This window comes from Rattus norvegicus, chromosome 15 (genome assembly GCF_036323735.1).
Source record: "Rattus norvegicus strain BN/NHsdMcwi chromosome 15, GRCr8, whole genome shotgun sequence".
In the NCBI taxonomy this organism is placed as follows: domain Eukaryota; kingdom Metazoa; phylum Chordata; class Mammalia; order Rodentia; family Muridae; genus Rattus; species Rattus norvegicus.
This window is the reverse complement of record NC_086033.1, coordinates 57,067,279-57,082,884: the sequence shown is the minus strand read 5'-3', so window position 1 is coordinate 57,082,884 and position 15,606 is coordinate 57,067,279. Positions and strand designations below refer to the sequence as shown.

The following is a 15,606-nucleotide window of genomic DNA, read 5'->3' as shown; positions in this document are numbered from 1 at the left end:
ACAGAATCCCACCTGATTTAGCCTCCCAGGCATTAGTAGACAAACCATGTGTTTTTTGTCATGTTTCACAATTCTGGGAGCTATTAGTTCTAGAACTTGAAATTTCTTTAAACTAAATTATTTCTCTTGGACTTTAAACCTCAACACGGCAGATACTGATGTTACCTACTATAGTCAGAAAGTGGTTTCCTGCTGGCATGCGCCCTGAGGTTGTAACTTTCTGTTCTGTTTATTTACAGCATTTGGAAAGAGAAAATGACACCTAAAGATTTACTTATTTTCCCCCTTTTTCCTCTAGTTATATTTCCTACAAATGTTTCCAAAGCTACTTTGAAAGTAAGACTTCTTCCTTTGCTGTGTGGATATCCCACATATAAATATTTCTTGCGACTGATTTAGAAGAAACTCAATGTAATAGAATTGATGTTGTAAAAGATTAACTAGTGGTTTTGCTTAGGAGATATTAAATCATACAAAGGAGAATTCAGCTAAGGAAATGCTGCCTGCAAAGTATCCCAAAGTTAAGTAGCCTGTTAGTTAAGTAGCCTGTTAGTTAAGTGGCCTGTTAGTTAAGTAGCCTGTTAGTTAAGTGGCCTGTTAGTTAAGTAGCCTGTTAGTTAAGTAGCCTGTTAGTTAAGTGGCCTGTTAGTTAAGTGGCCTGTTAGTTAAGTGGCCTGTTAGTTAAGTGGCCTGTTAGTTAAGTGGCCTGTTAGAGATGAGCACACACCAGGATGTGAGAATATAAGTGTCTGCTCACAGGGTGGACCAGCCTTCAGACCCTTCCTCAAATACGCCTGGACCAGGCAGGTCAGGGGGTGTCACAGGGCCACAGTGAATGTTAAGTACTGAACCATAAAGCCCTCAGTTCTCTCTTGAGAAAAGCGTAGTCCTACCAGATGGGCAAGATGAACCTGGGTAACACTGGTGTGCTTAAGAGAAATTCCAGCACTATCTTTACTGTGTAAATCTCTCATCTGCCCAAGTAACCAGGCTTGGAGTCTCCTGCCTCTGTTTAATTTGTTCAAAGAGTAACCTGGGGCCAGGATCTAACAGAGATTTAAAGAAGACTATGTATATAAAAAGCATAAGCCCAAGTAAGGTGTATAAGCTAGCAGAAGCGTCTAGCTGACTCTTACCTGGGCATCAACCCCAGCCAGCTGTGTGATTAGTAAAGGGCTCGGACTTGACTTCTCACTGGAAGACATGCTATTGCCAGAACAAGATGAACAAGCACACTACCCCAGTGTCTCCATGCGATCTCCAGAGATGGGATACTAGGCCAGAGAGAAGTAACACAGGCTCAGGGCTTTAAAAGAGCCCCAGGAGTGACTCAGAACATCTCCTCTATTTTAATCACCCAGCACTACTGTCTGCCCAATTCTTCAGTTTGTCACCTATCCCAGCTCCTAAGAGTCTACTTCATGAACTAAACACACACACAAGAACAAACTATTCTGAAATGTAAAAAGTAAATTTCACACAGTACAGGATGGGTGGAGGCACTCAGAGCTGAGATGAGGTGGCAGGGCTCTCACTCTGATCACAGGTTTGTGAGCTCTTGCTTTGCTTCCAGAATTACTAGCGGGGTAAGACGTGCATCCTCTGGTATCCTCTCACACACGCAAATGCCCAACAAAGTACACACGCAGGAAAATATGTGAAGCATGAAACGATACGGGTTTCTCAGTGTCTGGAGTCTGATTAATAAAGAGCAAGGAAAATCTACAACAAGAAAAGGGAACGTACATTTATTAAAAATAAAATAGCACACAGTCTCTGATAATGAACAATTAAACCCCACTCAAAAGTCCAAAGACTTCCAATATATAATGTAGCAATGTACATGTGTAAAAAAAAATCCCATGGAGTCATTTATTTTAGAATTTTCAAAAGAAAAAAGCAAACCCACTGGGGTTTCCTTGTGAAGACTGCCTCCGGGCGCACTCGCAAGGCCGGCGCACCTCAGAGCTCTGTACACGGCACTGCAGCCTGTGCAGCAGCCTCTAGCGACACACCTTTCTGACTACGGTCAGTTCTGCGTGGTGATCCAGAATAAAAATCAGTGCTTTTATTTCATAGGAAGTATTCATAGGCTGGAAGAGCAGGGGTGACCTGGTTACTTAAAATCTTCAATTTTAATGAAGACACAGACGAAATTACTAAATCTAGACATTTTCACATTATTTTGCCTGAGTGTCAATTACTGTATAAAAATTAATGTAAAATCTTAAATGAACCAAAACTGGTGTCTCTGAAGACTGAAGTTCTTCACATCTGATGTGGCCGGTGACTCTTCTGTCTCTGTAATTAGCAATGTCTCAAAACAAAAAACTTTGAGAAAGATTATGCACTCCTGTGAAGAGAGAGCAAACGGGCCGTCCTCAATCTCTGCCTAGGACACACACAGCTCCTGCTGGCCACTGCACGGGGCTAATTTCCCATCTTCAGTCTTTTCCTGCCCAGGGGTGTGGCAGGAAGTCTTCCTCTTGAGTAACCGAAGACTCAGCCGAAGCAGCTCGTTGTCCACCATCGGAGTGTTGGTGTACGCCTGCTTCACGGTTCCCTATTTGGAGGAAACACAAGCAACAAGCTGGGTGACAGTGGGGAGGAGAGGCAGGGTAGCTCCACCCGGCCCCAGTGTCAGCTGAGCACTGACTCTCAACTCCACGGATGTTAGAGCAGAACTAGGACCCTGCTCAAGACCAGTCAAACGAGCTTCAGTGGGCACCCAGTTCAGCTCTTACTATAGTGGGCTCCTTCCCAGTTCCCAACAAGTAATGAGCTCCATTTAATCTGCATTTCTGGTGAGAAACGCAGAGAAGAAGAACAACGCTGAGCCTCTGCTTCTCCCTGCTGACTGACACCTGTATTCAATCTTGCTTTCGCCTGACAAGGCGTAAATTCTGAGAAAAGAATCACTTTGTCCTCATTTTTCCTTCCTAAGTCATACATTCTTTACTCCTTATTAGTCTCACAGCATTTGGGCCATAGAACAGAATAAAATAACTTTTTATGTACAATTCTATGAGGTTTAATACACATACAGATTCATGGAAACATGGCAACAATCAGGGTAGACAGACATTGTCTTTACTCCATGCAGCATTTACCTCATATTCGTAACCCTAATCCTGGCAACCACTGATGTCTTCTGTTCCTCACTGTTCCTCAAAAGTCACAGAAATACAGGTCAGGCCTAACCTACTGCTCTTAGTTCCTCTCTTCAACATAATGCCTCTGAGAGTCATGCATGCTGCACCGGATGCCAGGAGTGCGTTCTGCCGACAGGCACTAGCAATGGTCAGCTGTGCTGCGGCTCATTTCTGCTGAGGAAGGACCCTGGATGTGGTTTCAGTGTGGGGACCAGTGTGGTCAAGGTTTAGCTGGCTAGTTCTTTTTGGTAATTAATAGGATTTCACTGCAGCCTTAATTTATATTCCATAACAGCTAGTGATGATATACATCTACTCATGTGATTAACATTGGCATAATGTCTGTTTAAATATTTCACCATTTTGAAAATTTTTCTATTATTTTTTTTTAATTCTTGAGAGTATCTGTATATATTTGGGATATTTAGAAGATTATTCATAAGTACTGTCTCCCACTGTCTTTTTTTTAACCAGTGTCTCAATTTATGAAGAGAAATGATTATTTCATAACAAAAGTTAGTTTTAAAATCTGAAATTATTTTATGCTTTCCTGTCCCTCTTCACTGGTTCTATTTGTGTCTGTTTACTTGTGGAATCTGCTCACTTCCACTTAACTGAAATTCTATTATTTACCTATAACTACATTATTTTAAATATATTTTCACAATAGCTTGAAATTAATAGATAAATTCTCCCATCTATTTATTACCTTTGTGTGTGTGTGTTTGTGTGTGTGTGTGTGTGTGTGAAAATGGTATGACCAGGCTCCACAGAAACACTAGAATCAGCTTATTCATCTCTACAAGTGGTTGGGTTTTTATCAGAATTTTGTTAAATTTGTACACCAGTTTTTTTGGAGAATAGTAATCTTAACTATTACATGATATGATCATGTATTTTTTTCTTTTTAGTCTGATATGTAGAGCACAGTGAATGATTTTAGAATGTTGGCCAGTCTTTGATTTCTGGAGTAACCCATATTTGATTGTGATACAGAGTTCACTTTATTTATTCTTAATTTGATTTCCCAACATTGTGTAGGATCTTTACGACTGTCTACATGAGAGGGGATGAACGGCAGTTTTCTCAATGCTGGACTGTGACATAAGCTAGGAAGGAGCCCTGCTGCTTTCTTTCTGGAAACACTGTGTAGAATCAGTATTTGTTTTGTTATTATCCTGGCTTTTTCTTTTCTTGTAATATATAGCAGACTTGTAAGCATGCATGTCCAGGAGTAGTACTGAAGTAGATATAAAGCTACTTAAGTCTTCTATTCTTACACAGATTTCGTAGTTTGAGGACTCAGTCTATTCACTGCTACTAAACTGAACGTTAAACTCAACCTTTGTCTTTTCTTCTTCTGTTTTGGTGCTCAGTGCTGAGGACTGAACCCAGAGCCGTGAGCTTGCCAGACAATCCCTTCATCATGGAGCCACACCCAGGCCCCTACTATCCTCCTATCCCTATGGCATTCATAATGTCATTGAAATTTTTCTTCTCGTTACTGCTCATCAACGTCTTCTTAGTTTAGCTGGGAGACGACTAATTTCTTTAAAAAACCAAACATACAAACAAACAAAAAAGCCCAGCTTTTGGTTTTACTATGAATTTTTTAATGTCCTTCTATCTCCATTTTTTTTAATCTGCTATTATATCCTTCCTTTTATTTGCTGTGTTACTCTAATATTATAATGCTAAAATGATTTTAAAATTCATTTACAATAGCTATGTGTTTTCTTAATTTTTCCTAAGGTGCTTTATATGTAAATACTTCAAAGTAATTTTCCCATAAAGTTACAATGTCAAATATGTAATTAATGGTTTTCCCACTTTTTGTCCCTGGAGGAGAATCCAGCACTGCTCTCTTCTTCTCTTTTATAGTGACACAAAGCTCAATCTCAGTGTTCTCACGGGGCTTTGGAGCATTTAAACTGCTTTCAGTTCTGTCCCTTTCTCAGCTTGTGCTATGTTTATAACCTCGGCTGGTCTCAAGCTCAAGACCCTCCTACCTCCCCTCAGCAGAGTTCGCAAGCTACACAACAGAGTTCACCAGGTCCAGCTACTGCCAACGTCTTTAACACTGAGAAATCGGAACACTCACAATTCTTTCTGCGGATGGATCAATTAAGACATTTATAATGAGTCATTAAACGTCACAATGTGTAATATGGTCCATTAATTATCTGTACTCTGAATTACAAGGTACAAGGTTCTAAACAATTCTCTTTGAGACTTTTCAGGGCTTTTTAGTTGCTACTGTATTTGAGGGACACAACAGTGTATTAGGGAGGAACCAACAAGAACTATAAAATATATTTTACACAAAGTGGGCAGTATCCTGAAGATACTGGCACTCCTTATTAGAATCAGCCATAACAGGATGCAAGTGTAATATAAGACGGAAATAATAATAGAATGGTGGTGACTGCTATCAGTGCCCAACTACAAAGAGGACTGACTACATACGTGCTTAGGAGAGAAATGCTGAGTTTAGAAAGGCTGCCAGGAGAGACGGTGCCCAGGCAGAAGAATGAGAGATATTAAGGACATGCGAAACAGAAATAGCAAAGGAGAATGATGACTGTTCTTCAAAAGCCATTTTTAATCAGGACTTTATGTGGGGAAGATAGACAGATGAGAAAGACAGACAAGGAAGAGGGGGAAGAGAAGGAGAAGACAGTGAGATGAGACAGATAGAGAGGGAAGGAGGGAATAAAGGAGGGGGAGACAAACAGGGAGAGGGAGAAAGAACCTACAGAAGCCAGAAGAGGGTGCTGGATCCCCTGGAGCTGGAGTTATAGGTGGCTATGAGCCACCTGACAGGGTGCTGGGAACTGAACCGCAGCCCTCTGGGAAAGCAGTGAATGCTCTTAACCGCTGAGCCGCTCTCTAGCCACATAGACTTGACTTTCTAAAAAGTCTCCCATTCCTCCTGTGTTCATTTTAATCTTTAGAGAGGGTTCATATCATTTTTTTTTATAAATTTAATCTCCTCAAATCTATTTTTCTTTATAGCAATATTATAGAAAGATAATCAATGTTTTCTTATTGACTCCTGTAAAATCTCAGTCAGTGCTTTTCTAACTTTACCAGACCAAGTTTCTTCTGTCATACTGCCCATGTCGGCCACATTCACCTACAGTCCCAGTTTCTAACTTTAAAAAGCCTAAGACTCTTTCATCAGATCCTTCTCATATCTAAAGAAACTCCTCTTTCTGACTTCAAACCACCTTTGTTACTCTGCAGTAAATACTATACACAGACTGATCTGTCTGCTTACATTAAGGAGCTCTGCTCACATGCAAACATTTCACGAATGAATAGACTTTCTGTGCATGAAGTTTGGAATGACAATTACCACTCAACAAGCACCATGTGGGTTCTTCCTTTAGGTGCCTGGGGACTAGGAAAGCAAAGTCACAAGCAGTTAAAATGGAACATACTATTCCTACCAACCACTGCGTGGTACCTTTTCGTTCTTCACAAGCTGCTTCCGGATTGCAGAATCCCGTCTGAAACATAATGCTTTACAACATGGTCCCAGGTCACTAAGGAGACTCGCCCGCTCTTCTTTTCGAAGTAAAGCAGCCATGTTGAGAGCCCCTAGTTCATGTTCAAAAAGGCTGTCTGCATCTTTCAATCAAAACAAGCATACATTAAGTTTCCCTTAAAGGTAAGTGTCACCACTGACTTAACTGAATACTTCAAGACCTCCTCATTTACTAAACCTTAGTGAATGACTTGTCAAAGCTAGCAGCAATAGTTCCCCATAAAAGGATCTTCAACACATAGGTACCTTGTTCATCTTAGTAAGAACAATAGTGTGATGTTGTTTTAGATTTAAAATGTGCCAAAAGCAGTCTTCAGAGGGAGAATAAGGCCATTGACTACTGACTTTGGAGAAAGGTGAAGCAAGAGCATTTAAGTCAAACTCAGTGTGTGGCCTAGCAGTAAATACCACTTACAGTCCTATATCTCAGGACTGTTCTACAGCATGAGTGAAATGCAGTCACGGCAGAGACAGTGGTCTCTGGACCTCCAGTGTGAGCACAGCTGGCTCTTAGCCAGACGCCTCAGTCACATAAACACCTGGGACAATGTGTTAAAACACAGTAATGTGGTTTTCGATCAAACCATGTAAGGGAAAGAGAAAACACTTACCTTGACACACATGTTGACACACATACAGATAGACACATGTACACGTACACACACACACACATACACACTTTTATTAAAAAATTAGGCTGTGATAAAGTAGACAAAAACTGGGGTTAGAGGAGTTATTTTCTGAGGGTCATAGATCTAACCAAAGTAAAAAGAATGTGGTAAGAACCTTCAGGTCACTTTTCAGGTTACAAAATGTTCAATTACAATCTTAGTAGTCTTAAAATTAAGAAATTTTATTGATTATGGGACTAGGCAAAAGGACATGAGCTCATGAAACTTTTAAAACAAAAAATTCCTCTCCAAACAAACAAACAAACAAACAAACAAACAAACCAACCAACCAACCAACCAACCAAAAAAACCCTTTTAGGGATATAAAATAAACGTGGTAAGTAATGGTGCCTTCACTCTTTCTCCCTCCCCTTGTCTAAGCATCTGTCCAGCATCACTGACAAAAGCTTTAGTAAGCTACAAAACAAACAGCAGAACAAAACCACCAGTATTCATACATTAAAAGGTTCAATTTTGCTAAGGTGAAAATAATTGAGATGAAATATCTGACTAAATACCAACAATGAAGACATAATGCTGCTCTAGTCCGGGCTCTGCTCTCAGTGTCTTCCCTGTAGTCACTGGTCTGCGCTTACTGCAGTCCCAAGACCTTGTGGTATAACTACCCCGACTGCAGCTCACAGGAATGGACAGATGGGGTGGCAGGCAGGATGTTCTCTGGATTACAGATCAGCCACCCTACCCACCAAGCTAAACCATTCTTACTAAAGGCCTAACCTAGACTCTGTATTTGCATACATTCCTCTGCTTGTTACCTGGAGAAAGGGTTGTGAAGTCATCCATCATTTGCTTAGGAAAAACCTACCAACTTCATGAACTGTTTTGTTTAGCCCTGGGCAAAGCTCTGTGTATTCTGACACCTGAACTGTTAAAAAGCATTTTCTCTTTTCTGTGGTGCTGCAATTGAGTCCAATGCCTCCTGCTTACACTCAGTCACTGGGTTAAACCCTTAGCCTTCAGAACATGTTTGAGGCTGGAGAGATGGGTCAGCGGTTAAGAGCACTGACTATTTCTTCCAGAGGTCCTGAGTTCAATTCTTAGCAACCACATGGTGGCTCACAACCATCTGTAATGGGAACGAATACCCTCTTCTGGTGCGTCTGAAAACAGTTACAGTGTACTTATGTAAGTGAAATAAATAAATTTTTTAAAAAGTTTTGATATAAAAAGTTCATTTTCTTATGTTTTCTTCAGAATTAAGCTTTTCTTGAACTTAAGAAATAATATAAATAACTCCTTAAAACAGTTCCTAGAGCACAAGTTCTATAAGACAACCAAATGGAATCCTTCCCAAGAGCACACTAATCTTTACAGCATGTTATACAGTTAGGGCAAAGTAAAGTTACCTTTGGGTTTCTCTAGAAGTTGTTGACATGTTTCTTTAACTTTTGTAAAGAGCTCAGAACCGGCCAACTTTTTAGAAATCCCAACTCGTAGTAGCACGGCTCCGGGTGTGAACTTTAAGAGTGCAGCCCCGGGCTCTCTCGGCTCTTTCCGATGCTTTGGCATTAGTCCAGACCAGTCCACATCTATCACATCTAATGGATCTGTAACAAAGTTAAAGAATGGAAGAACAGGACTTTATTTTATACCAAGAAACTGCCTCCTGAGGCTGGCGTGAAGGTGTCTGCAGTCAGAGCTTATGTGCACCCCAACAAAAAGATAAGTGACTGAATGTAAAAGAGTGCTACAGTGACTAGTAACACACAGCAGGTAATCAGCTGAAGAGGACGTGACAAATCACATCTCTAAGTTAGGAAATAAAAGGTCACATGAAATAAGAGTATTACAGAGATCCAGACCAAGCCCAGTGACTCCTTACCTAGAACAACAAGAAAATGAGACAAGGCAGGCATGGGGTACATGTGGGTAACCTGGGGTTTGGGGAGGCACAGGCAGGAGAGTGAGGGTCGCCTCAGTTATACAGGGGGTTTGAAGTCAGAGATCCTGTCTCAAAAACTAAAATCAATGCTTGCACATGAGGTGGCTGGCTCCCTGAGATCAAGGGTGTGGCTGAGATCAAGGGTGCTGCTTCCCAGAACTCAATCAAGCGAGCTGGCAATGAACACAGCACACTAGGACAACAGTCAGGGAGTGGACAGATTTCAGAAAAGGAACTGTATCAACTGTGTTCAAACAGACTTCAGCTCTCTCTATTTCTGAAAGTTGCTTAAAAAGTTGACTGAGTCCACGACAGTTGTGAAGTCTTGCACCACATACCTGCCATGTTGGACACTGACAAACAAATGGGATTTGGTGAGATAATATGCATCTTTAACTTGGGAAAAGAAATCTTACAATTCTCTCTTCCCTAGGACGCGCTTTCACAGGGACTGTGGATTGTGAATACAGATGCACACACCGTGACACTCTTAATGGGAAGAGCTAAGAGGCCCGCACCACCTCTTCCAAGGACACATTCCCTCATACTGCAGTTCTTCTGGGCTCTGCAGTGCATTACCTGGCATCTTCTCCTCTTCCTGCTGGTCCTCTCTCTTTTCTGCATCCCCTGCCAGAATTTCATCTAGCTCGTCGTCACTGATGGGCTCATAGCCTTCCCCAGCACCAGACCCTAACGAATGCGCATCATCTAACTTGGACTCGTCATCTCCTGCTAAACAGGCAAAGGAAGTTCATGTCAAAAATAAATAAATAAAAACTAAACGGGAGAGGTAAAAACTAAAGTGGAATTAAAAGGCAGATAGCACTGGGTACAATAAAAGGACATGCAAAAGGTTGTTTTTGGTTTTAACCAGAAAACTACATTTCTCAGTCAAACACTTGATAACTTAACCTGAAAAAATTTACTAGTCACATTCTGTGCACACTCAATTTGTGCCATTTCACCCCTGCCTCCCTTCCCTCTGCTGGAGCCCTTTTTCAACACACCCCCTCCTATTCCATGCCTCCTTTTTGTGTGTTAATTTTCAACAATAATGCCTGAATATTGAGAAAAAATATAACTTCTAAAGGCTATAGAACAAACTCATTTTAAAAACTTGCAAACCTATTTCAAACTACATACAAGCTCGAATCTTAGTCTATGATACTTAGCTCATATCTAACATTCTAACAGTGAGGCACAAATATGAAAATGCATTTAATTTCCACTACTGCTCCATTCCACGTCTCTGTCTCAATGTTTTCCTTACTGAATACAATTGTTGGAGAAATGCTTTAATGTAGTATCAGAGTGTTTGTGTTGCCATCAGCAGTATAAATCCTATTTTGTATTTTATCGACTTTCCCCCCAACTATTCCCCAGCTAAGCTTTTATTTCCTGCTGAGTTAGTTGTAAACCTAGTCCCCAAACTATAAATTTGCTTAATTATTTCTAAGCTACATATTTTATGGATCTATAATCCTTGTTTGCAAACCATAGCAACAGCTCGTGGGTATTCATCTGCAGCATAAAAAGTTTGAGGCTGTAAAGTAAGTAGTTCTAATAATTCTAGCAGGTTCTCTACTTTTCATAAAGAGTCTGAGGCTGTAAAGTAAGTAGCTCTAATAATTCTAGCAGGTTCTCTACTTTTCAGAGGAATCCCTTTACGCACTCTATTATCCTCAGTAACAGCGACACACTGCTGGTCGGTGAGGCCACTGCAGGACGTCAGAGTCCTTCCTTGCTCATGCTGAGCAATGAAGCTGATCCTAACAAGAAAAGTGGAACCTAGGATTTTAGAGCTTTTCAACCAATTACATTTTTATACTATGTAACTTGGTTGGTCTCCAGAACTGATTTTTGATTTCTTCAGATTGACAATCTTGCTCTCAAATCAGTGACCCCCAGACTGCTACTGCCTCAGCTAGCCTCTGAGCCCTGGCGTATGGTAGAAGGCACTCTGACCACCGAAGCCTCCACTGATGCTGAGATCCAGCCTGAGCCCGAGGCACAGACCACAGGCACAGCAGCAGCAGTGCTGGCCCCGTGTGCTCTCAGCTGAGTGGCCGGTGAGGTCCTGCTGAGTCTCCGGCGTGTGCATTACTGAAAAGTTCATGCTGGCATGTGTAACACCTCGTGAAAGCTGCACCACTGTGGCCTCCTGAACCCCTTCCACAGCAGAGTCTCCTCCCCCGACAATGGTTTACTGATTATTCTTTACTATAAAATTCTGTATTTTCTCAACATCCCCAAGGCAAGCTATTCCAATATTATTACACTAATAAATTTCTAAAAATAAATGTACACAGCAGAGTTTAGGTTGTCAAGTTTATCTCACTCACTCTTCTCTACCATAAGCTGAGTAAAATACGTGATAAACAATTACTTTCTAAATATTTATGCATTATCTGTGGCTACAGTAAAGAAATGATATATTCAAGATAGGTCCTAAAAGACCTATTATGATGATTAGTTCAATTACATTCAATTACATCCCAAGGCTGCACTTCCATTAGAACCATAACTTGTGACCTGATGCTACTTATACCCAAAATTGAGATGAGAATGTAATGTGATGAAAACTTAGATGTTTTGTTAAATGGAAAAATAGGCATACCAGAAGTTACACAACCAACAGATTTAACAATCTACCTTTCTAAACTTTACTATACAGGCCAATGCTATTATACAGCAAAACAAAACAATGAAACAAAAAACCCCAAGCAAAACAAAACTTAATAATCTGGTGAGTTGAAATGAAAGGTTATTGTCAGAACAATGACGTAAACCTGGACAGTAAAATTGGAGAGTCCAGGCGAGGCAGAATTTCCAAAGAATTCTCAGAAGCCATCTCCTGTTAACCTGAGGTACAGAGTTCAAGAAATATTAGGTGGAGAGTGCACGCACAGGCTGAGCATGGACAGCATTGCTGTGATGACACAGTCCTGATGACAAAGGGTGAGAGTGACAATTCATCAACAGGAGGAAACCCTGGGAAAGTCATTCTGAGACACTGCAGGAATGCTTACAGATACAGCCCAGGGGAGCACCCGAAGGCAAGCAATACATCAGGGTTTTGTTAGAGTGAGAGAGAGATGACAGGAGATGAAAAAGAGGCTGAAGAAAAACGGGAGACCAGACATGTGGAGTCAGCTGTCTGTGTCCTGGGCATGAGCACATGAACAATGATATTCATTACTTTGAATTGCCATATAACAGCATTTGACCTAGAGTAAAATCCACTGATGTAAAAGTGACTGTTTACACACTTGATACCTTTACCTTAGCTTTCTTATTACATTTCACCTCAATTTTGATATAAATAACATGAAATCATGAGTCATGGTTTTAACGAAGTTTAGATTTTCTGCATAACTAAATTGAATTGAACAGTAACAAACTAAACGGGTTGTAATATCTCTTTTTTGTCTAAGGTCACTATCACCCCAACTCTAGTGAGTCAGTTTGTCTGGCACAGTGGGAGTGAAAGGTGTTGGGAGAGACAGTGGGGACAGAGGTTCCATGACTTAAGACTGACTCTGCGTGGATCACGTGGCTGATGTGGCCCTGGATTCTAACTAAAGAGCAAAGAGTGGCATCAGGCCTATCTGCTACCCAACAGTTTTAGGGGTGGGGTTACAGGGTGTTCTTTTCTACTGCCCGAGCAAACAGGAGCCACTAATGGCTATCTAATGCTTCACTTCAATTTCTGTCACATGTTGAGACAAGGTCCTGCTTTGTAGACCAAACTGACTTGAACCTGATTCTCCGGCCTCAGCCTTCCTTCCTGGAGAGAGTTCTATAGGTGTGAGCCATCATGCTGAGCTGACAGTGTTTTAACATGTAAGAGTAAGATGTGATGTTATTACTGGCTGTAAGTTATGCAGCTACGTGAGCTATTTCAACATGTAGGCAGTGGTTGAAGTGGCTGTCCTGACACTCCGCTCCCTCCTTTCTACTTTAATCACCACTTCTTTACCTCACCAAGCTCTCTGAGCAAAGTCTACTAAATGACACACCTTTCCTCCCAGGCTTTCCTTACTCATCTACTCCACTGGAACAGATGCAGTCAACTGTCTACTTATTCATGGGTGACTTTTACAGAAAATGCCATCCTGCAGAAAACTGGAAAAGGATTGGAGCAATACAACAGAAGAGCGGCGCCCTCACCTTCCAGACTCTCTGTTCTCTCCGCTTTACTCACATCCTCAAACCCCTGCGCAGACCCCAGGTCTCTGTCCATCCTTTCTTTGTCCAAGGCCACAGAGTCCCGGGAGCTGCCCTCCAGGTCTCTGTCGTGTTCACTCTCCAATTTGACTTCACTTCGCTTCACAGATTCCAACTGAGACGTCTCAAAAGTTCTATCTCGTTCTCTGTCTCTTTCCATGGGGTCGGCGACCAGTCTCTCTCTCTCTCTGTCCAAGTCTCTCCTTTTGTCTCGGTCTCTCTCGCGTTCCCGAAGTCTATCACGGTCTCGGGTCCGAGGCCACTCTTTGTCTGCTTCCCGGTCCCACTCCCTTTGTCTGGGATCTCTCCGCTCCCTCTCACGCTCTCTGTCATGCTCATACCTATCTCGTTCTTGAAGCCGGTCTCTGCTGTCAAATGACCCAGACCTGGAGTGAACCTGTCGGTCTGACTCAGGAGAGCTTCTTCTGGAGCTGTGGCTTCTGGAATCCTGGCGATCTAAAGCAAGTGCACATGTGTAAAGTTATACAAGAACGGGGCAGAATGCTTACTCTACAGTCCCTCACTTTTCTAACTTCTACACATTCTGTTTATATACTTTATATTTCTATATCTGTAATCCCATACGTCCAAACTCATTTTAAGGAAAAAACCTACCTCTCAATTACAGTGCTAATTAAAACAGTGTCTCAACTGTCCTTGTCTATTTTCAGTATGGACTGAAGCATCTGTAACACACACAAGCCTAGTAGGCATTGGTATGGCTGAGTTTAGTCCTTCCCTATCATATTTTCTATGGTCAAAAAGGTGGCACTGGCTGCAGGAGGGAAAGAGAGTTAAAATACATAAGCTGGATCAGTAACACACTCCCAAGATCCTGTGTGAACACTGCACTGCATGTGTTTCTTCATCAGAAGACAGCTTTATTACCTGAAGAAGTACTCCGACTGGGCTCTCCACGCTTTAACTGATCGATCCTAGATTTTCTCTCTCCTGTGAGCTCTAGGCTCTTTGTCTTTTCTCTATCTCTGGAGCCACTGTGGAGCACTCTCTTCCGACCACCCTGATCGTCCCCACTTCGATGTGCAGAATCATTAGATGGGGAGCGCAGGCGACCAGAGGTATGGCTGCGGTGACTCCGATTGCTTCCCAGGCTGCTGCTTCTCTTTTGATCCACCAGTTTGCGATGTGGTGTATCTTCCAGGGTCACATGAGACACCTCTACCTTCTCCCCTCGTGCCCTGTGGCATTTTCTGTGTGAGTCTTCACTGGCATTGATATTGGAGGTGGCACCAGAGCTTGAAATGGTGGTAGAGGTGGTGGCAGAAATGGCTGAGGCGGCAAGAGCAGTGGCTGCAGTACCGGCAGCAGCCACAGGGGGCGGGGGAGGGAGAAGAGACGACATGGGGGAAGGGGTGCTCCCGGGAGTGGCCGCGGCTGCAGTGTGCTCAGCTTCCAAGCCGTCTGTGCGGTCAGGCACATCCTCATCAGACCAGTCACTAAAGGCGGTATCTTCTTTCTTCAGGGGATCCTCAAGGATGCCTTCCTTGTCAGTGGAAATCTCAATCAGCTCCTCCTTGATGGCAAGAGGGGGTGTGCGTGGACCCCTCTTCTTCTTACTCTGCGGGGCTGCCTCTTCGTCAGAAACATCAGAATCCCCCTTGGATCTTTTACGCTTTTTTTCAATGTTTTTCTTTTTCTGTCCTTTTTTTGGTGAAAACACTTGACTATCCTCGTGTGTCTCAGGGTTGCCCCTCTCTATTCCAACATCCTCCTCCCTCTTTTTCTTTACGGGTTTCTTCGGAGCTTTTGCTTTTTTCTTTTCATCATGGGCTCGATCAGACCCATCTCGGTCGCGGTCTTCAGCCTGGCGATGGCTGAGCAGGTCTTGCGCGCTGCGCGCTCTCGAGCCGCCGTCCACGCTTTCTGTCTGCTCCCTTTGCCTGTCGCCACAAGAAAGCTTCTCTTTGAGTTCTTGTTCTTCATAGCGCCTTGAACTCTCCTTCCTTTCCGATTTACGCTCCTCCTCTTTCCATCTACCCTGCCTGTCTTCTGTGAGGTGGGACGGGCTGAGAGAACGAGATTCCTGTGGCCGTACGACCTGGCTCAAGAGTCTATGCTTTTCATCTATACAAAAATAAAAGC

At 42.4% G+C, this 15,606-nt stretch overlaps 1 protein-coding gene across 5 annotated transcripts in view; it reads right to left on the bottom strand.

Annotated features, from left to right (window-relative positions):
• Nucleotides 1-1,683: 1,683 nt before the first annotated feature.
• Nucleotides 1,684-15,606, bottom strand: part of Zc3h13 (zinc finger CCCH type containing 13) — a 64,516-nt gene continuing 50,593 nt past the window's right edge. For 2 of the 5 annotated variants that reach the window (XM_006252316.5, XM_017599690.3), the window contains 6 exons: nt 14,392-15,588; nt 13,447-13,959; nt 9,856-10,008; nt 8,741-8,941; nt 6,622-6,785; nt 1,724-2,563 (listed from right to left, as the gene is read on the bottom strand). In XM_006252316.5, coding sequence (XP_006252378.1) covers nt 2,393-2,563; nt 6,622-6,785; nt 8,741-8,941; nt 9,856-10,008; nt 13,447-13,959; nt 14,392-15,588 — 2,399 coding nt within the window. In that variant the 3' untranslated portion in view covers nt 1,724-2,392. Of the gene's footprint in view, nt 2,564-6,604; nt 6,786-8,740; nt 8,942-9,855; nt 10,009-13,446; nt 13,960-14,391; nt 15,589-15,606 lie in introns of all 5 variants that reach the window. The other 3 variants (NM_001170471.1, XM_063274280.1, XM_063274281.1) reach the window with 3 other exon arrangements.